The 23,158-nt window shown below is 37.7% G+C and overlaps 1 protein-coding gene across 12 annotated transcripts in view; it reads right to left on the reverse strand.

Moving 5' to 3' along the window:
- The window catches only part of kdm3b (lysine (K)-specific demethylase 3B), a 37,636-nt gene extending 14,478 nt beyond the window's left edge, over positions 1-23,158 (reverse strand). For 2 of the 12 annotated variants that reach the window (XM_073921800.1, XM_068213332.2), the window contains exons 1-20: positions 22,760-23,158; positions 21,119-21,286; positions 20,751-20,864; positions 20,541-20,646; positions 20,291-20,427; positions 19,274-19,342; positions 18,999-19,172; positions 18,447-18,854; positions 17,120-18,359; positions 15,260-15,467; positions 14,967-15,181; positions 14,037-14,189; positions 13,832-13,936; positions 13,623-13,747; positions 8,476-8,827; positions 6,209-6,456; positions 3,116-3,388; positions 2,857-3,028; positions 2,230-2,320; positions 2,007-2,137 (exon numbers count right to left, since the gene is read on the reverse strand). In XM_073921800.1, coding sequence (XP_073777901.1) covers positions 2,007-2,137; positions 2,230-2,320; positions 2,857-3,028; positions 3,116-3,388; positions 6,209-6,456; positions 8,476-8,827; positions 13,623-13,747; positions 13,832-13,936; positions 14,037-14,189; positions 14,967-15,181; positions 15,260-15,467; positions 17,120-18,359; positions 18,447-18,854; positions 18,999-19,172; positions 19,274-19,342; positions 20,291-20,427; positions 20,541-20,646; positions 20,751-20,864; positions 21,119-21,286; positions 22,760-22,921 — 4,651 coding nt within the window. In that variant the 5' untranslated portion in view covers positions 22,922-23,158. Of the gene's footprint in view, positions 1-2,006; positions 2,138-2,229; positions 2,321-2,856; positions 3,029-3,115; positions 3,392-6,208; positions 6,457-8,475; positions 8,828-13,622; positions 13,748-13,831; positions 13,937-14,036; positions 14,190-14,966; positions 15,182-15,259; positions 15,468-17,119; positions 18,360-18,446; positions 19,173-19,273; positions 19,343-20,290; positions 20,428-20,540; positions 20,647-20,750; positions 20,865-21,118; positions 21,287-22,759 lie in introns of all 12 variants that reach the window. The other 10 variants (XM_073921798.1, XM_005173142.6, XM_073921799.1 and 7 more) reach the window with 5 other exon arrangements.

Genomic DNA, 23,158 nt, shown 5'->3' on the forward strand with positions numbered 1-23,158 from the left:
TTTTAGGGCGAAAAAAGCTACTGGTTAAAAATATTTTTAATGTTTCATAATATAAAATATATTGTGTTCAATGGGGAAACAAATATGTTGTTTTTTAACCAGACATTTAAAATAACTTATTTTGGAGTAGTAATCAATACCGTGAAATTGTGATATTTTTATCCAAGATTGTCATACCATCAGAATCTTATGCCAGTCTATGCCTAATATAGACACATCTTTTTTGTAAATCAGCCTATTATAGCTATCAAAAGTGGAAAAGTCAACTACTTTTTGATAATTATTGATCTTGGCAGTCCAGAGATTCTAATTCAATTCAATTCACTTTTATTTGTATAGAGCTATTACAATGTAGATTGTGTCAAAACAGCTTCACATAAAAGATCTTAGTAAATTGAAACATTGTCTTTCAGTGTAGTTCTATTCTAACAACACTGGTTTCATGACAAATGATACAAAAAAACAGGGACTAGTTCAAAAAAGTAGGGAAGATATTAAAAACCTAAAGTTAAAATCTTAAAATATAAAGGCTCTCACAGCTCATGCACACAGTGCGATTATTGCTGATATTTAAACCCTTATGACTAAACAAGTATGTGCACACAGTGTGGTTTAAAAAAAATCATGTTTATTTAATTCCCTGCATTAAAAACTGTTTTGTTCATGTGCAATGAGGTGCTGAAGATGACATGACATGGTTAAGCTCAAGCACAAAACAGCCTAAAACAGAAAATTGCAGATCAAACAGAATTTGATGGTGAGTTTCATCACATTTACTATTGTCATTTTTTTCAAGGCATGTAAATTTCTTGCAAACTTTTGACCAGGCATTTGAGCACTGTGTTAAAAAAGGCTAAACAGAAGTGAAAAAGCTTTTGTGATGCATAGGCCCAATCCCAATTTTATTTTTGTACCCCTACCCCTTCCCCTTGGCCCTGGAGAAAGAGCGGGAAGGGGAAGGGCTTCAAAATGTACCCTTGGGAAATATGACACCACTACAACACCGGCACACATCATCATATGTCATCACAATCTTTTACTTCATATGAGATTGGCGATCGCGACTGCTGTAGTTATTCCAGTTGTGTTATTATTTTGGTGTTTATCTTCAGGAAATCACTGAAGGCATATATCATGTTATTATAACGATATAATGTGGCAATAAGATCTTAACTGTACTGTGCATTCACACTGTGGCCATATTCATCTATGTAAACACACAAAAACAACAAATATTATAGCAGACACTGTAAAAAGGTCATTCCCAGCCACTAGACTTTTCTGACAGGGTATTCGTGTGTCATCGAGTGTCAGATAAGAAAGTATGTTGTATGACTACTATACAGGAGTTATTATTATAGATTATAGATAGCGAACATGCTTGTTTGATTTAAAAATTTGTAATAATGACAAAATACTAATTTTTGCATCTCGTTCCGTGTGCAGCCATACTACCGTTGTAGATGGTGTATTCTGGGAAATTTTCATACCCCTTGGTTTCAAGTGGGTCCTGAAAAATTTCTGTTTCAAGGGCTATCTAGTCCTTCCCCTTAACCCTACATCTTAAAGCTAAAAAGAATTGTGACACCTCTTGGTTAAGGGAAAGGGCTAAGAGTAGAATTGGGATAGGGCCTTAACCAAACACAAAAAAGCATGAGAGATGACAAATTCTGAGCAACAAGCGAGTGTCAGAATCGTAAAAGGGCGCAGAGCCACCTTGTGTACTGGTATTTTGGCTTTTCATTAAGCGCTATCTAATGTCAGGGAGTAGTTTGCATGTTCACTTGAGACTCATCACTAGTGAAAAGGTCTCGAAAAATACTTGCCATTGGTGAAAGTGACAAGCATACTGGTATGCGCAAGGCTTCGGGAGTCCCATAAATTTATCAGTAAGGTTTCATCTCAAAACTTCACACATATATGCCATGTGGTAAACTGGTAAAGCACAAACACACTTTTTTTATATTTAAGTCTCTTTATATTGGCTGTGTATTATAATCCCTTACCATACGCATTGTACATTTTAGGGCCCAGATCTGGCCGAACAAAGAAGTTTGGAAGACGAGAGGCCAGGTTGAGACGGCCATCTCTCTTTGTGTACTCGGGCAAAGGAAGATTGTCCATGAGATCATTAAACCTGCAAACGGGGAAAATAGGCTCAGTTACAAAACCTATATGACAAGAAGTGCAAAAGAGATAAAGTACAGCTAAAAATGACAAATAACCTACCGAGTGGGCATCATATCTCGAAAATCTTCTCCAGGAGGCCAGTCTTTAAGTTTTAGTACCATAGGCTGGCCATCGCTACCTTGCAATCGCTCTAAAGAAAGGAGAACACAACCGTTCTAAAGGTTAAAACAGCATAAAATTCAATACTGCTTTACAAACTACTGCTACTACATACACTGATTTTTATTTTTTATTAATTTGTTTTTTTAACATGATATTCAGTTTTGCTCCATTTATGAGTGCTTTACTACTGAGCATCAGTCACAGAAAATTGCTACAGTTGTGGAGAGGCAGGTTTTTTCTGTTATTAATGAAATGGAGCATGTATTTGAACATATATTTGAATATCCTGATTTGAAGACCAAGTTAAAATGACACATTTTGAAATCTTTTTTACTTTAAAACTTTCCTAACATTTGATAACACCTGATTAATTTAAAAAAATATTAGTATTTTGCTGAAAAAATTCTGAATGTGATGGAAAGATTTAATTGATTTTTTATTAGGTCTGGGTACAATTAGAGCTGGGGGGGGTCTAAGATGCAGTGCTATTTAACAGTTACCAATCATTTTAACAGATTTGAAAGTCAATTTTTTTCCTGGGGAGTTTAAAGCATCTGTACTCACTGGAAATGACCTGGAAGCCATCCCAAAATTCCCTGACTTTAACATCAGAGATGATGGCGCAGTTCCTACAGTTGACCAGGTCCACGTCCTGGTCTCCAAACTCCTCGCTGAAGGCCTCAGGCCTCCATAAGTGTTCCTTCAGCTTCCTGTGTATGCCTGAGACCAGCACAGGCTAAAAAAAGGGGAAAAACACTTCATTAGCATTAGCAGAACGCAACTGATCATACAAGAGCATCTCCACTGGCCCTTTACAGCTCACCTGTCCTTGTTTCCAGCACTCTCTGAAGATCTTCCAGTTGTTGGGGTTACTGGGGTCCTGCAGGCAGAGCAAACGGCCGTCACAAAGCCAAGAGTGTGAAGTGTGTGGATCCAGGACACTCAGCCCCATCACCCCCTCTCTGCGAGGAGCAGTGGCAGACTCGATGACTTCTGCTGAACCTGACGCACGACGAACCTCTGACTTCTTAGTCTCCACTACTGATGCAATGATATGATCCAGGAAGTTAGGAAGACCTCCCTTCATTTTATCAGCCTGCTAAAGAAGGAGAGAAAGAAATATATTTATAAAGTTAGATAGTAGTTGGGACAGACTTTTTTTTACTTGAGAAAAAAAAATGACCTAAAATATTTAAAACGGCTCGAAAGCTTAAACTTAGTGGAAAAAATAGCATTAACACATTGCTAATGATTTGATGTTGCTAACATAAATTATCATGACAATAACATGTTTCTAACATAAAAAACATGGATAACTCTTTAACATGTTGCAATTATGCTGTACTATATTGCTAACATGATTTAACAATATGCTTGCATGAATAAGCATGTTGCTAACACATCTCTGACTCGCTGCCTTGCTAATCTGCATGTAGCTAACATGGTAAAATGAACGGGTGTTTAGATTGCATCTTCCTAACATGTTTAACCACATGACTAACATGTTTTAATGTTAGGAAAATTTGGTTTACCACAAAGCTATGTTTAATCACATTCCTATCATGTTTATTATTTTCCTAATCATGGACGAACAAGTTGCTTGGATGAATTAACATGTTACAAAGATGCTAACAAGCATGTTTAACCTCTTGCAAATGTTTCTAACATGATGACCAAAGCTAACATGTTTTCTAAATTTTAACATACAGCTAAAAACATTAGGATGTTTCATTTTATGACAACATTTATTGCTCGCACAGCTCGAAATGGAGACTGTTTTTGTTGTATATGCGCCTGAAATACTATCTATTCGACTTCAAAATATATTTGGGAGCATTTGTGCAAGTGCTTAAAATTATTGCAGTGTGTCGGCGCCAGTGGTGTAGTGGTTGGTGTGTCGACACATGCACTTCAGTGCTCGTGGCGACCCAAGTTCGATTCCTGCCTTGCTGTCCTGTTCCATTTAATCCTTTATTTAATCGTCTCAATGCTGTCAGTCGTGCAACTAGCTGGGCGTCCACTAGGGATGCTCATTTCGGTTAATTTTACTAACCGACAACCGCCACTCGTTAATCTCGTTAATAAATCACTCGTTAATAAATTTTTGTTAAAAATTTTTTTAAACAAATTGACGTGTCTACAGCTGACACATTAAATATTGCATTTTAAAATACTGATTTATTTTAACATGCTAGCATATTAATAACAGAACATTACAACAGAGCATCTTCACACACCTGAAGTGTTTCCAACGCCATAGAAAAACTGAATAAAATAAATAAAATAAATAGGCCTGCCCTAAACTATTTTCACTTAAATAATTCATTTAGAGAACAAAACGAAAACACTGACTGATCCTTTTTAAGAACCGGCATAGGCTGTTTTTTTTTCCAATCACATGTTTTTTTTTCTTCCGTCAAAAAAAAATAGCTGACTTCCTTATTTAATGCCCCGCTGTTATTACTATATTACAAAACCTTTTTACATTTTAATAGAAATCATTACTTTAAAGATTATGTCTTGATATTTCCTCTCTTACTCGTGTTTCAAGTGTGCACCCTGCGTAATGAAAAAACAATGGCAACGCGTGCATATAATGACTTTTTGTAAACAGTTTTGTTGTTTAAATATAATATTGCATTAATTTGCATACATGCTTTATAAGCTGTAAAATGAAAACTAAAGCCCATTTGTTGTGTTCATGACGCAGATCCAGGAGGCCATCAGCATCAGCGCTGGTTTGGTATCGACTCGTCTGTATCAAACAGCAATATTCTTCTTTCATTTTGCTTCTTTGGCAAATATGTCTGTAGGCACGTGTGGCCATACGTTATCGCCCCGCGAGTTAACAAATATGTCTGATCACAGCAAACGTGATTTTCCATTCCAAAAACATGAGGCGCACATCGCTCCTTTTGACAAGGAAAAAAGGCGCGGTCCTCTTTTTTATGTCACCATGAAACAACTGAATCGGCTGGGTATTGAATGTGCAAGAGTGTAACTGTCTATGTTGCTATATTTGTATACAATTGTAATATTTAATACTATTGTGATATTCAAGATTTGCAAATTCATACAGCTCTGGATAACTAGAAACAGCAGCACTAGTCTCTCCTATGTCTTTAAAAGTTCTCTGTAGTTGTCTTGACAACACAAACTGCTGCTCTGGGATGAGCCGCATGCAAAACAGTTGCGGCTTTTGGTAAACAATTCAAAAGATGCCTCTCTTAACGCAAAAATCGCTTTCAATCGGCCCTTTATGCAGCCTAACTAAAAATATATAAAATATTATTTTTAATCGTTTAACTGATACCATTAATCGGTTACAAACGCACCCTTTCGGTTAACGGTTAATCGATTATTTTGAGCATCCCTAGCGTTCACCATCACAAAAGGGCTTGCCTTCACAAAGATTAAACTAATATTGCAGCTCATGAATAGACCGTTACTGCTATTAAGATGACGTGTGCAAATAATAATTTATGTCTATATTATCTGTGCAATATCAGACAACACCTGTGAGAGCAGCAAAGTTGTTATTATTAACTTAGTTCATCTCATTCACGTCATTGCATGCAGGGCCAATGGGTGCATTCTGAATGCATTCAGATTTTTGTTTTTTTGATAGTTTCGATTAGTATTGATTTCAAATGCAATAAATCTGTTGATATAAAACTTGTAGTAACGGTGCACATAATTTTTGGTGGGTGTGCCAAAATTTTGGGTGGTGGGCCTACATTAAGTTAGGAACACAAGTGCTACCAAGCAAACCAAATTACTAACATGTTGTTGCCTTGAATTAGCAAGCTGTTATGCTTTACATGATTTAACACCATGCTAAATATGTTTAGCCAGATCACTGATATCAGTACAAAACCAGTTTCACGTGATTTAAAGGTAAAGCACTGTTACGTACACTAGCAGTGGAGAACACTGGAGGAAATGGGACACCTCCCTCTGTGGGCCCTTGCGGGAGTTTGCCAGAGCCAGAGTTCAGCAGATCTCGGAGGCTGGTACCCTCTGCTTTGGGTTGTGAAGGGCCTGCACCCAGCAGCAGACTGTTGAACAGCTTAGGACTGGACCCTGATGGTTTGGAAAGTGTGCTGAACGAGTCCAGGCCAAATGGAGAACGAGAGTCACGACCCATCATGGAGCGCAGAGACTCTGAAAAATGACAAAACGAGAGGGAAAGCCAGAGCACAGAGAAATTCATTAATTTTATAATGTAACTAGTCCACTACTTTTTGCATCTATCTATCTATCTATCTATCTATCTATCTATCTATCTATCTATCTATCTATCTATCTATCTATCTATCTATCTATCTGTCTGTCTGTCTGTCTGTCAAATAATGAATACAAAAGCTTTTTGCATGACAGTTAATTGAACTAAAAGAATAACATAAAGTAAATTTTTGCATGTAAATTGTTTTTTCTTTGCATTTGACTTGAAGTCTTTGAATAGCCTTTTACTTTGTGTTCAATATACTTTAAGCATTTCTTTTACAAAAATTTAATTTTTAAATGTAAAATTTGTTGCTTAAACAAATTTAATTTAAACGCCATTTTATCTGTTTTTGTGCATACATTGTATATATATATTTTAGTTTATTTTTTGTAAAAGATTCTTGTAGTGATCCCTCTCTATAACACAGTTCATTTTTTTGCGCCACAGTTTCGCTGATTGTTTTGTGTGCAATTTGACGAGGTTTTTTTTATAGCGCATTGTGTTTTGCGTCCAGATTAGCGCATTGTGTTCTGCGTCCTGACTGGCTGTAGACCACTGTCAACCAATCAGTACAGTACAGAATGTGTTCAGCTTGCCAAATGTACATAAATCTTTGATCGCCAGCAGTGGGACTCTGAAGTTCTGTTCTGTATGTTTTTTTCCTACAATGTCTACAAAATGTTATGCACCATCAGAGCCAACTGTGGTAGCACACAAAAGACAAAGGAAGATGCTAACTATCGCACAAATTGTTGAACATCTAGACATGCTAAAGGAAGGTAGATGTAATGTGACAGTAGGGCACCATTATGAAATAAATAAATGAGGATCAAATGGTTTTGAACTTAGGTTTCATTTTATAATACTGGACCTATTTTTCTACGAAGGTATGAACTTTGAGAGTGTCTAAATGAGAGGAAAGTGTGAAAATGTTAAATTCTGTTTGAGAAAAGTGTAGTGAGGGGTTTTACAGCCTTAAAACATCAATAATAATTGTAAAAAATAAATCTGACTACTTTACCGATTTCGCCTATTTCGGGTTATTTCTAGAACGGAACTCCCGCAATTACAGAGGGACCACTGTAATAGCATTTCTTGTATAATAGGTTCAAAACAAATACAGTTATGTGTCTTATAGTTTGTAATAAAAATAATAATATTTTGCTCAAATGTACATAATGTAAATATTTGTGAAAAAAATAAGTGTGTATGTATATATATATATATATATATATATATATATATATATATATATATATATATATATATATATATATATATATGTGTGTGTGTGTGTGTGTGTGTGTGTCTGTGTGTGTGTGTGTGTGTGTGTGTGTGTGTGTGTGTGTGTAAAAATTTGTATCGTGAGTTGTGATCTTTTAATGGAGCATGAGGGTGAATTTAGCACTGAAGATTGAAAGCAGGATTGCATTAGAACTGCACATCAAGTGCTTTGCACTAACACCCGACAGGCTGGCCTCGAAGTTGTGGTTCACGCATTTAGAGCAGGTCACTGTTATGTAACCAATTATTTCTTCACCGGAATTGTAGCTTTCAAAAGCAGAAACTACTACAACTGCAGCCACACGCATTAACCATTAACCAACATAGGATGGAATAGCACTTTATATATGCTTAAAGCCATAATCGTCGTAAACACTAATCAAATTAAGACATATGGAGTATTTCTATTTCAGTCGCATTATTAAAGTGCAGTACAGACATGTAAATGACGTAATCAAACTATTACTGTTTTGTAGGACTTTTAGCTGCATTTTGCGACAAGATAAGCCATACACACTCAGCTGTTTGACACTTTTCTGCATTCTTCGAGTCAGTAAAAGACCACAGACACACATCTCCTCCGAGTGCGCACACACACACACACACACACAAATGCAAAGCAAATCACTTTCCATCCACTCACTGTAAAGTGCTCTATATTCGAGTCTCACCTTTGGGCTCCTTTTGTGTGGCCAGATCTGCCAGCCAGTGAAGTGCTGAAGAACTGCTCTTGCTATCCTTTGCAGGAGGTGTAGGTACAAGTGCAGGAGCAGGAGGAAGTGAAGGAGGAGGAAGTGAAGGAGGAGGAAGAGAAGGAGGAAGAAGAGTAGGAGCAGAAGTTGGAGCAGGAGCAGGGCTAGATGTGCTGCTATTTGTCCCACTGGTACTTGATGTGGTATCAGCACTTGTAGGCTCTTCAACGGGTTCAGTTTTGACTACAACACCAGCTGCAGATTCTTCATTTGGACGGGTTGTGGATGAAGTAGACGTGGTTCCATTCCCCGAACTGTGAGCTGCACCCGACTGCACCAAATAAAACACAGGACCAATTAAGAAAATACAAGATGCAAGTTTTTCACATTTAAAACAGTGAAACATCGTTCAATCCAAACTCATAATGTTTCTTTGTTACACTTCACGCTAATTGGGGTTAACAATTAATCCTGTGTATTCCTAACCTTATGTTTGACTGTAGAACCTTAAAGAGTCATGAAACGCCAACACACATTGGGATGTTGACAGCCATATAAAGTTAAATTCAGAATTATTAGCCCCCCTTTGAATTTTTAGTTCTTTAAATATTTCCCAAATGACCTTTAAAAGAGCAAGAAATTTTTTACAGTATGTCTGAAAATATTTTTTCTTCTGGAGAAAGTCTTATTTGTTTTATTTCAGCTAAAATAAAAGCAGTTTTTAATTTTTTTTAAAATCATTTTAAAGTCAAAATTGCCCCTTTAAGCTATTTTTTTTTTATAGTCTACAGGACAAACCATCGTTATACAATAACAGTGTATATATAATATTTGATTATTATATTTACCCATATCTAAAGATATTTAATAACCTTTCGGCTGATTTCTTTACTTATTTAATAACCTACTGCATTTGCATGACGTTTGATCTTGGATAATATTTCAAACCAATGCAAATCACCACACTCTTACAGCTAAATGGGCGCTGACACTGAAATGATTACAAACAAGACTCGATGGAACAGTGCAGCGCAGGACAGGATTTGATGGTGACTTTGGATTCATGCCGTTATCCTCAGCCCGCAGGACTGCTGCAAAATGGATATAATATACATGGATGAAAGCAAATGAAATTATATTTATCTATGCACAGAAGAAACAAGGATGCTCTATTCTTTCAGACGGGAGGCAGATGAAGGACTGCCCGCACATGACTATGCAGTAAAGTTTTCCATGTTTTTGTTCAATTGAGTGCGGCGCAGCTTCAGGTCTAATCATCACAAAAGGAATCATCAACAGTGTCACATTTGTATTTGCTAAGATCTAACACAATTATTGCACTTGGCATAGGCTGTGTGTTTATTGTTTTCTGATAAGTTTCATTTTAGACATGGCTGCGGCGAGTTAGTAGTTGCTCTATAATTAAATAGCCTATTTGACCTAAAACTTTTCACTGAGCTTAGTAAAATGTTCTTTAATAAGTTATTAATAATCTGTTTAATAATTCTTTAATGATAAAACAAATGGTAAATTACAGACTGTAATTTAATTTAATATAGGCTAGTTTAAATAAATAAAATATATTTTAATAGCCTTTATAAATAAATATAGGCCTAACATATTTTTAAATAATAGGTTATTTTCAGAAAAATGCGCATGTCTGTGTTTATCATTCTATCAAATCAAACACAAATAAGACAAGTATGTATTTTCCATGTATTTGAAGGAGCAGTCAATGCATGCACTGAAAATATAGTCTATGGCCCCCCTTAAACACTTAAATAGGCTATTAATAACGAATATAAAAGCAAGAGAGAATCTTGCGGGAGTGCTGTTATAAAGGAGTCTCAAATGATCAACGACTTAATGGCTTGCACTTAAAATGTGTAATAGGTCTATATTAATTGCGAAACAAGCTAAACATAGCCTGTAAAATAGTTATAGGTTTCAGCTCTTGGCGATATCTTTGCCAATCGTCGATACACGATACTATCGTCGATCAGCACAACCCTAGGACCTTAATGTATTTATTTGCTTATTATTATTAGTGTCAGTGTCATTGACTGAATAAATAGCACATAAAATGTTTACAAAAAGGTTCTAGAGTCTGCATCATCCTTCCTCATAATATTTGTCAAACATACGGTGAAATTTATCCTGAATGAAATGATCTCTTTTTTTACTCTTAACTTCTTTTACCAACTAACATTTTTTGCAACAACTGTTTTCATTTAAGAAATACATTTCTCTCAAACTAATTTCACAATGTATATGAAAAAAACATGGCTCAAAATTAAAACAACATTTCATCAGCAGAAAATCTAAATTGACATTACTAAACTTGCTGTCTATACAGTGTTTGAAATCAATTTTAAACAACAGTGTAGGCGCTGAAAAAAAATGTTTGGGAAAGGAATGTGTGCTGAATGTTTGTTATGGTTAGTGTCTGAGAACAGAGAATGTTCACATAAAAGTCACAGGTCGGCAAAGACACTGACAAAAATGTCCTGCTTTTAAGAATTGTAATATTTTACCATGATAGATAGTTTAGGTTTCTGATATTGAACCAAAAATTTTAAATTACTATATTGTAGGGCTGTGCGATTTTTAAAAATACTAATCAAAATCAAAATTTGCACATGCACGATTTTCTCACAGCATGGTATTTGAACCAATCATAACACGACACGCCTAGACGGAGCGAGAGAACAGGAGACTGAATAGCCTGCGTATACAGGGATGATGAGTTCAGCTCAGGAGGACTTGATGCCAAAAAATTCAACATCTGTGGTATGGGATTAAGTTACTTTAGATACAGGAAGGCTGATGTATGGCAGAACCAGGTTATTTGTAAGTCAGTCATATATTGAGTCTAAAAGCATGTGGAAAGTGTGAGCGTGTCGCTTACTTCAGCATTTTTTATGTGCTTTGTGGTCGCTCCTTTGTCGGTGTTTGGTGATCATAAACCGTTTTCCCAAGGGAAGACAACCTATCAAAACATTGCTGCAGTTCCAATACAAGTTTTATGTATAGAGAATTAAAAAGCACTGGTGTGCCGGGTGTCTTGTGTTTGTCTGAGGTAACCGAAATGTGTATATTCCATACAAAGTATGAAGCTGATGGGTCAGTTCTTGCTACATGACTCGTGGTGTGGTATTCTGAAAAGTTACATTTAAAGTTTGTCTAAAAAGAGATGTTTTCAGCTGGGTGCATGTGAAATACGTGCATGCCAATCCCAATTTGTGCATGCAATTCATGCACCTCTGCTGGAAATTATAGACTTGTGTGCGCATAAGACGCAATATGTGAATGTCCTATTTTACGGCAGCGTCACAAAGAGCTCTATACATGACAAAACAAATCTGTGAACAAACACGCAGCTACTTCTGAGATTTGGTCAAGCAAAACATTAGAGCCTTACTTGAGTTTAGGGATGCACCGATCCCGATACTTGGATCGGATATCAGTTCAATACCGCATATTTTTGATGGATCGGGTATCGGCCAGCTAGTACCAATCCAAATCCTATCTTGCGCGTGTGCTATATTTTGTGTCATTTCTAAAGCCAACAAAAGCCATGAAGGAAGCCTATTATAAGGCACTGGAAAGTTGTCATGCAGGCCTACTTTATCCCCAAATGGTCTGAAGTCATTCAATAGTTTAATGTGAAGTACAGATGGATATTCAAGCGCTGTAATTCATGTTCAGTTCAGAGCTTCCCTCCGCTGCGCCTGTCAATCATTCTTCATTCATTCACACTTCAAACTGTGTCGTGCTCATGACAACACGAAAAACTCTCCAAGACTATTTGTTCATTTAGTTCTGCATTAAATAGGTTCATTTTGATCCGTAAAATGGAGTTTATTGCTGTTCCTACATCATGTTGCACTGTGTGATCATCCAGCAGATCGCATTCACAGCACTGGAGTAGAGTGGGTTACCTGTTTCTCCATCTCACTAGCGGCGAGTTTAGGTGAGGGAAAGTGTATTAAGTAAACCAGGCCTCAGACAGTTTAGTCTGCTTCAAACCTGCTGGAAAATATCAGGCTTTGCTAAAATGCTGGTTATTTTACCAACGATTAGGGTCAATGGTGATTGTCTAGTACAGATTTTAAAGAAAAATCCGAATATTAAAAAAAGAAAACATAAGCTGGACCACAACAGATCAGATCAATGTCATAATGAATGCTCAAATAATGTAGCCTATAGTTTATACCAGGCATCATGTTTTAGTTAGATTGTGTCGTGTGTCATATAATGTAGGCCATGGGTCTGTTATTTTTACTAAAGAAGATATATTATTTGAGCACCAGAACTATAGAAACTGTAAAAGTATCGGGAAAGAATTTGTATCGATCGATACTCAGAATTTTGGTATCAGGATCGGATCCAAAAAAATGGTATCGGTGCATCCCTACTTGAGTTTGACGGCCCGCACACACACAGTCACACACACATTTGTTTTGTAATAGGTCTGTTCTAGAGACAATTTTTTACAGTTTTACTAACGTTAGATTATTTTTAGTTCTATTTAGTTTGTTTTGGAGCCATGTTGCAGGTCTTTGATAAAGATCTAATTGTTTTTCTTTTCAAATATGTATCAGATTCATAATGTAAACACAGATTCAGTCTGTCTGTGGCAAAATTATGATTAAAATCGAAAATGCAATATTGTTTAAGAAGATCGTGATAGGTTTCTTTTGCCCATATCGCACAACCCTACTATGTTGGTCAAAAGGCAATTGACCATTTTGCATTCAGCACCATTTGGCACTATTTGCTCTGTGATAACGTAAAATCAGAGCATCAATTCACACCAAACTGTGAAGTGTTCCTTTACTTAGGGTTAAACAGTAACAATAACACAGGTTCAAGCACAGAATAAAAAAAACGTATATGTTCTCTCTTTATTTACCACCTGTAGAAGACACACCCTTTCCTCTCCATATGCACCAGACAGTTTTCTACAAACACTTATTCCTGCTATCTGGTCTTTTGAAGCTTATTTTATCCTCATTTGTTAATCACTTTGATTAAAAGCATCTGTTAAATTAATACATGTAAATGTTCTGCAATTTGCAAGAGGTCATTCTACATTCGGTTCATTAGTTATGGATGCAACTCACCTGTGAAAGACCATTTGGAGCACTGGGCCGCATCAACGTTTTGTGCCGACTAGTGCAGGGACAGTTTGCTTTAATCCCCCATTTACCTCTGGCTGCATGTACCATGTCACCTATGCTGTACAATGCTGCAAAAAACATTACAAATTAGCTTGTTGCTCCAGTTGTTTTGATTTAATATGAGCTTTTTCATAGTAAATAAATGCACTAACCCGTGCCGGGTATAATTTGAGTTGGCATGAGGTTCTGTGGTTCGTGTGGCTGGCCTTTAGCACACTTAAGCCATGAGAACACCTCCTCTTCAGGACCATCTTCCACTAAAAGAGATAGAGAATCAGACACATGCAGACATGAAAGTGGTCCTTGATGGTGATGGATTGAATCATAAGTAATGTGGCAGATTATTGTCTTATCTACCTTCAGGTGGCCTGTTCTTGCGTAGTCGATAGCAGTCAAGACAAACGCCGAAGCCACATTTACGACAAACCCAGTGGATGTTGAACAGGGTTGTTTCACAAACATCACACATTTCTCTCACTCCTCGGACAGCTCGCTTCCAAGCCACTTTTTCTGAAAATAAAAATTATAAAAAATAATTGAAAACAATAATAATAATGAATAATAAATAAATCACAAAGCATTATCAGAAAATCTTTACACAAATAACTATGCGTTTATTCATTTAATGTATTATTTTTAGATTTCATTGTACATTTAATTTCAGTTAACAGAACTTTTTTTAAGGTAAAGTTTTTCTGTAAAAACACAAATAAGCAAACAAGGTTCTGAAAAGTGCTACTTCAAATAAATAAACATTATGATTATCGTTTAAATCTATAGCCCTTTGGATTCTGATTTAGTCATAAAACATGAGAGTGCATAATTTATTGAGGGAAAATGCTTTTATTTAATTTATCTTTATGAATTTAGTATTTTATATTTTTAAATGTCATAATAGTGCAGTGGTTCAACAACAAAATCTTAACTTTTGCTTTGACCAACCAAAGTTAACAAGATCTTGGAAAACCTGTATATGTAAAAGAGCCTAAAGTTGATGTTTGTTCTGTACCTGGAACATTCATACATTTCAAAAAAGGAAAATCCCATTGGCACCTTTTTAAATAAATAAAAATTTTCAAGTAAAAATGTATATTTTACATTTAAAATAAGCACAAACCGTGCTACTCTGATAAATAGTATTATTGTATTCACCTATCCCCACCAATGTCAAGTGCAAACCATGCCCTTGGTATTATATAAAACTTTCTTGGAAATAATTTAGATTATTATTAGGTATAAATACGCCTTAAATGAATTTTAAATAACTGTTAAAATTTTGTAACTTACGATGTGGTTCTACCATCATCATGGCTTCTTTCTCTGACATGACCAATTGGCAAAACTGGTCCCCCACATTTGCTAAAATATATTTGGACGTGTCCAGGTCAAGTCCTTCTTGTATTGTGATGGAAGGAAGCCACAGGCCCATTGCCATGCTGTCACTCTGCTGTGGGCTCAGAAAACCCTCCACACGAAGAACTCCCTTTTTAGTGAAAGCCAACCTGTCATAACACAAGTCAAATTCATCAGTATCACAGTTCAGATATAAGTAAAGCTAAATATACCAGAATCATATTCACCTGCGAAAGTGAAAGAATCGACAGGCTACATTTGGGTCGTCATCATCAGAGTCCTGCTCACGCGATTTCCTGTAGCGCTCCAGACGGCACTCACGACATTTATGCAAGTGGGGAGCCACGTTAATGCAAGAGCCATCTTGTAGAAAGGCCTCTCCAGACTGCTTCAAGCGCCGAACCTTATTCTGGTCCTTCAACACAGACTGTCCAACTACAGAGATGACATATAAACCCAAATTACAACCTGTGAATGTTAATAGATATATCACTATGAAATATTGATTAGTGGTGGCCAATATTGTTTTATTGTTGTAAAGCTTCGTCATTCTAGACTCACAGCAAACTAACTGTTGTAGGGCCATGGCTAACAAAGCCATCAAACAGAAACAAATGGTTAGGTTTTAATAAAAGATCATACCATTTTTTGTGTATTAACTTGCACAGCTTAATTTTTCACCTTAAGTCTAACAATGTAAGCTAGCAAAATAAAAATGGTATATTGTTGAATTCATGCAAAACAATATTAACTATTAACTGCTTTCATATTTACTATAAATTAATTTACATCAGATACAAACCTAAATGGAGTTCCAATAAACTACACCAAAGATCACTATTTTTTTGTCAATCGAACTCAGGTACATTTCAGTTTAGCTCAAAATAAGTGGTACACATTATCCTAACATCTGGAACGACAAATGTATCAAGTGGAAAAAAAAATACAAATTTACCCTCACCCTCTTGAGCAATGACAGAAACTTGCCACTGACTTTAAAAACTGTAGAAAACTATGGCACAAACAGTTTCTAACACTCCCATTTATACTTCATGGCATATGCAGAATCCTAAAGGTAATTTCAATAACTTTTAAGACTTTTTAAAGACCTTCTCAGAATATTTTAAGCCCTCATCGCCACTTCAAGTTCTAATCAGTATCAAACCTTTCCCTTAATAAACAGTTGTAGTAAATAAATCAATGGAGCACAACCATGCAACAGAACACAGATAAGCTTGGAAGAAATAAAGCTTAAAAAAATAAATTACGTGCTTGTTTTCAGGGACAGGCTTCAACCACTGTTTAAACTCATCTTTCTCCAACCATGAGTACGCAAACTTACATTTTCCCATTTTGCTGTCTGTTTCGCTCAATCATTTCACTACATGTGGAGATCACCTTCCCCAGTTTGTCGCAAATTATGTGATATCACCCGGGCGGAGAAGCTTGACTAAATGTTTCGACCAAGCCGTTGTTAATATTAGGAGGAAAATAAATATATTTATGCTTTTTTGGAGTCAAACACTTTGGACAATGCTTGAACAAAATTTAAGACCCCGTGATTAAGACTTTAATACCTTTTAAGGGCCTTAATTTTCTCATATGCGATTTATCAACATTTAATACTTTTTAAGACCCCACGGAATACTTGTATTAACACTTACAATTATTTGGGTTCAATTATTAAAGTCAAAACAATAAAACGTTTGATGGTTAGATTTTATATTCAGCAAGAATCCAAAAGGCAATATAAAAATCCTATTGGGATTTGTTAGGTGAATCAAAGAGTTCTTCTAGACGACTTACTCATGAATTATGTCAATCACTACAAAAATCTGAAATATCAAATGATGTAAAGGTCAACCACTAATATTGATCTTACTACAATGCCATGAAGTGATACAGTCATGAAGCCAAAAGCTAAGCAAAATCAAAAATTATTCAATGCTTCCACTGCTTTCCAAACAATAAAAACTACTGCAGTCCAATACAACACTTCATCCTGAGGACAAACAATGTAAAATTGTGACAAAAATGCTCATTTTTAGCTGTACCGCCTCATGAAGCATGCAATAGTCAAGCCTTACCTTTAAATGGTTTGCTCCGTGGCCGGCTCTTGGCTGCAGCCTGGGCCTTGTTCTTATCCTCATTGCCTGCCGGAAGATCGGGTTTCTGGCTCTGGCCAGCGTTGTCCTCTCCCTCACTCAAATCAGACAAGTCACTGTTACTACTGGACTCTGAATCCTTTTTGATAGACTGAAGACGTTCCTCCAGTGAAAACTTGCTTTGCTCAAAGGGCACAGAGACACCTTCTGCTTCAGTGCTGAGAAGGGTTCCAGAGCTGTCATCTGATCCTTCTCTGTTTGGTTTGGATATTTGCTGTCCATCCTGTGCAACTGATGTGAATGACGGAGTGGTCATGAGAGCAGGAGCTGCAAACTGAGGGGCTAAGATTCCCTTGGGAGGTTCTGCCATAGTGAAGAGATTTGGTTTTGCATCACTACCAGGAGGATCTTGACCGAGCAGACTGGTGCTGCCTGAAGGTGAAACAGCAGATGCGGACTGGGCAGATGAAGACTTTGGAGATGTCAATGCACCAAAAGGGGTTTGCGGAACACCTCTGCCATAGGCAAGAAACGAATTTGTCTCCTTCGAGGGCTGCAAGAACAGGTTCTCGTGTCCATCGGAAACCTTGTTGCCAGCAAGCAGACCAAAGCTACTCACTGGGGTTGAGCTATTTACATTTCTAATTCCACCACTGGCATTTCCAAGTCCACTGGTTCCTAATCCCGAGGGTTTCAGCACCTCTGTAGAGCTTGCAGCTTGAATTATGGCAGAAGAAAAAGTGGCTGGGAGTTTGCTCTGTGCCTCCCCTACAGCACCAAAAGGCTTGTTCATAAGGATCCCATTGCCTGCAGGCTTGATATCAGGCACTTTTGGCTGCTCTTTCAGTGGTGCCAGGCCACTGGCAGGTGCTGAACCAAACAGTCCAGTGGATGCAGAAGCCACAACAGTTTTTTTGAAACCCTCAGAGGGAGCAGCAGACTTGAACAGGCTGGGCGGCTCCTTGTTCAGGCACTCGGACAAAGATGTGAAGGCTTTTGATTGGCCTTGTGTGTTGCTCTGGTTCTGAGAGATGAATTGGAAGAACAGGTTCTGTGACGTATCAGAGTCCTGCCTTTGCGAGTCCTTTGCACCTCTAAATGAAAACCCAAAGGGTTTGTCCCCCTGGGAAGATCCATTAGTCTGTGTTGAGACATTCCCAAACACCCCTCCACAGGACTGTTTACCAAATCCAGCAGGAGCTAGAACAGGGGCTTTAGGGGTCTGAAATACAAAAAAGAGATATAAATAAGCATCAGAGAATAACGCATGATAAATAAATAAAAAATTCTGTTCTTGTAAAAGCCCCACCTGATTTCCTTCTGAGGTTGATCCCCACATACTGGGCTTTTGGTTCGCATCAACAGGAGCAGTGAGAGCCACACTTGAAGTGTTTTCTTGGGAAGGTGATGAAATGGTCACAGGACCTGGAGACACCAGGGCAGCTGTTTTAGGATACCCTGAAAGAACACCTCCCTCCTCCCTCTCTGACGATGGGAGTGTGGGAGATGATTTCGGGGCAGGGGCCCCGGGCACCAAGTTGGGCATTTGACCCAAAGAAGGAAAAGTGTTAGAAAAAGGTGATGGGGCAGGCTTCAAAGGAGGTGGCGTTGGAGTAGAAGCAGGAAGCACTGCAGATACTGAAGAAATCCTTTCTTGGTTTGGGATAAAACTGCCATTCTCCTTCACAAAACCTGTGCTCCTTATATGGGAGTGTTCCTGCTGAGAGGAATTGCTGTTGTTAGAGGAGTCTTGACTTGATAAAGCTACTGGACTACAGGTGCTCGTCACCCTCCCACCCAAACCACCCGCTTCGTCTTTTCCCTCCACTACTCCCTTTCCCGGCATCTCTACGCATGTTACCATAGCCTCTGCGTCCCTGTTGGAGCTATTCCCATTCTGGTTGTCAGAGGCACCTTCCCCGGCTCCTTTGAAACGTTTGAGTGTAATGTCTTCATCTCCTTCAGATGCTGTCCGACGTCTTCGACTGCCCTCACCTTTCCCACCATCACCCTCCTTTTTGCGTCGATCTTGGCTCTGGAAGAAAAAGTAATAGCAGTGACTGTTGGTAAACACTCCAGTCTTAAAATAAACAAGCTATGCTGCAGTTGACAACCAGTGGGAGAAACAAAACATACCTCATTTAACTTGCCTTCAGCAAGCATTACGTGAATAACCCGAGGATCAACCACTTGTGTCTCCTCACCCTGCAACAATAAATGATGATTTACGAAAATGACGTATCAATTGAATTTCCTGTAGCCCATGATTCAGTTAATAGAAGTATTTCTTATGGGCCTGTGAACGCTAAGGTTAAAGGCTGGTTTATACTTCTTCATCAAGCGATCGCCATGACCCAAGGCGCATGCCTTCCGCTTAGTCGTGCATTTATACTTCTGCGTGCTGTTTGTGTTGCTCTGCAATAACACTTCCGAAACGCTACCTGGCAGCAGGTTATGTTATGTTCCTCTGTATTGAGTTTTATCACAGGTGTTTTGTTTTTTCTGAATGCTATCATAATGTGCAAGAGACTAAAACTCTCTCAATCAGAGGTGGGAACTGGCAGACGTGCAACAACTTTAATCATAAGTTAAACACATAACATCTGAAGCTCCTTCATGGGACTCGACACTTGTAAACACACGATCCATCGGGCTCACGGCTCTCAGCACTGCCCACACTCAGCACAGCTACCAAGCCAACGGCAAGGGCTATGCAACCCCATGAAGGGTGCGCTGGACCATTAGCATGTGCTTGACGCAGAAGTATAAATCAGCCTTAACAATGAACTGGGCAATACCAAAAACCTTGGGACCTCAACAAGCAAGGCCAAAATGAAGCAACATTTCCACTGTCAAGCCTGCACTCAAAAAAATTGAGCAAGAAGTCTAGCGTCAACAAATGCAATGGAAAGAGATGAATTAAATATGAAGCCAAATAAATACACAATTACAATCATACATATTTAGTTCAATAATCAAGCCTCTGTTATTTTGAAAAAACATAATATGCATATGCTATGATAATCACGAACAAATCTTTAAGTATTTCTAGGCCACATACATTGGTAAGAATCTCTGTCAGATTAGAGTATCAGTGAGGTATTTAGACCAACTGATTACACATATTAGCTTTTAAACAGGCTGCATACTGACTTTTAAACAACTCTGATCCATGGTAATCTCCATAATGTGTGAAACAGGATCATGCTGAGATACTAGTCCAAAGGCCCAGGGCTGCTCAAACTCTGGCTGGTACACCTTTACTCTCCGACCCTGAATAGTGTAAGATCCTGACCAGAAGAGGAAAGAAGTATAGCTTATATTTTCAGCTTGTAAGTAATATGTTCAGTCTTTGCAGTTACATTTTCTTAGATTAGTGTTTATTCAGTTAAATCCAACTGACCTTTCCGCAAAATCTCCTGCAACTCAGAGTCTGTATGCCAGCTTGAAATGGCATGTTGAAGTGCCGGCTGCTCTTGAAGCAGAGAGTGTGTAAAATCTTTTTCAGTCTGTTGATACAAACAGGTCGATACATTTTGATTATACAGAAGTCCTGCTTTAGCAAATGTAAAAAGATCAGATTGCAGATTTCATGATCTCACTGGCCACCGACCTCAAAAGTGTGCAGCGAATTCCCATTAGGGAGAAACGCCAAATTTCTTGCACCAAAGAACTCAACAGGGACCACGGACCCCAAACCCACACGGTCAATCAGCTGTTTGAACATCTAAAATATAAAAAAATAAATAAGTGGGTTCAGAAAAACAATATTAAATGTACAAAAAGTGAAAATCAAAAATCACAAGTAACCATATATTCACTCAAATCTAAACACAAATTCTAATCAAATCTAACTACAAAAATAGTTAATAAATCTAACAGACAAAATGTAGATGGTGGAATAAATCTGCTGCTCTCAACTAGTATAAGACAATGCATTTACAGAAAAACAGCAAATGCCTGCAGTGTATCTGTACTCACCAAGGCAGGCCACTGTGTAGCAGATGATCCTAGAGCAGTGGAGAGAGAAGGATCGCTGCAGTTTGCCCAAACGATGGCACTCTCCATAAGAACGACACGCACCTCATCCCCATACAACTGCACCCATGCACGCTTACGCCAAGGGCTGTCCTCAAATTCTACAAACACCTACAAAGAACATACAAGGTTGACTACTTTGCATAAAACAAGTATAGTGGTGCCCTCTTCAAACACACCATGTTGAAACAGACTCATCATAATCTTTCATCCCCACCAAATCAGACAAACTTCCCTTTAAATAGAATGATCAGATACAATGAAACTTTGCTTCTAAATCCCTCCTTCTTTCAGTTGAACATTGCAATATTTTAGCTTACAATTTAGCTGGTCCTTGGTTATTCATAAACTGCACATCCATATTTAAATTTGGCTTAACTGCCAGCACTGTATTATATTTCAGAATAGTTGTTATTAATTATTAAGATGGCTGCTTATAGTATAGTAATTTATAGTAATGCACAGCAAATACTAAGTTTCTATTGATTCTATTAGTATATTCTAGTATACTAGAATATTCTATTAGTATATTAGGTACAACTTAGTTTATTAAACATTTTTTTACAAAATGTAATGTATAATCATTCTGCAAAAATTTAAATACAAGCAGAAAAGCAGTTCCTCTCCCAAATTTTGCAAGAACAATAGTCCTTAAGATAAAAAAAATGTGTGCTTTGTGTTACAGCAAAATTATTTAAGCAAGTAATGCAATAAGTTTTGATAAATTGTGACTCAAAATCAGTTATTTTAGGTCATTAATTTGAGAAAAAAATTTGATAAACATACCTAATGTAATTTATTACAGCAACCTTACTTCAGTGTCACGTGATCTTACAGAACTGATTAGGGGCTCAAATTCTTTTTCTAAACCATAGTATACCTTTCACACAAAATGTCAGCCACAAAAAAGTAACATCAGTAAGTCTGGATGATTACTGAACATGTGATCGATGTAACATTACAAGCAAATTAAAGCCTAAATTAACATGCATTACCAAAAACCATTTCGTTGGTTTAATGTTTGTATACTATATACTGAACATTAAATTAAATTTAGTATACTTTTAACCACTACCAAATTATTAATAAAATCTAACTACCAGTACCATATAACATCATAACTACACTGGCAATGGATGTTATTAACTTACTACACTGGCACTGGGTCATGAACAAGGGCCGTTTCCTTTGTATTGTTAGACAGTATTTAATTGCTTTGTTGTATGCGTGTATTGTGTTTGAAAGATTTTAATTACAATAGGTCTTTGATTAAATCTACTGCTGTCAAAAACTAGTTTGCTACATTACCAGAAAGCATTAATAGCTTCCACAAATATAATCTTAACAGTGATTTAAGCTCGTGCAGATCTGCAGCTATAGCTACATGGCTAACTAGCACTCGAACATATTCAGATGTCTATTTAGATATTGCTTCTCCATTTCTCACTCAACCGCAGAGTCAATTGTTATGTTATACATTTTAAAATGGCACGTTTATCAATGTTTATTAGCATGTGCCGTTTTACGGCTGGTTTAGTTTCATGTTTTGACGGTCTGTTGTTGTTGTTGTCATATCGGTCTCACCTCCACCCCCGGGCTCGCCAGCCCGATCACACTGACCGCCCGCACGGTCCCTCGGAGCCAGGCCGCCCGCTCCACCTCTCCGCCCGTCGCTGCAGGCGCCGAGCTCCCGTCATTGAGCAGCAACAGCAGCCGCTTCCCGATCAGACCGAGCGAGTCCCCCATATCACAACCACCATGAAGAGACCGACTTCCTCTGGAGCTCCGCTAAGATTCGCAATCAGTCGAGCCTAAACTAAACGAGTGAACCACTAAAGTCACATATGAATGACTGCGCGGCGTGCATGCGGGATTTGCATCTGCAAACTAAAACGACGGAGAAGCGCTTTGCTGGGAATATGAAGTGTTATTGTTCGAGCTTCAGCCCCTTGTCCTCATCCGCCATTTAGCTGTGCAGTAATC

Source organism: Danio rerio, chromosome 14 (genome assembly GCF_049306965.1).
Source record: "Danio rerio strain Tuebingen ecotype United States chromosome 14, GRCz12tu, whole genome shotgun sequence".
Lineage (NCBI taxonomy): Eukaryota > Metazoa > Chordata > Actinopteri > Cypriniformes > Danionidae > Danio > Danio rerio.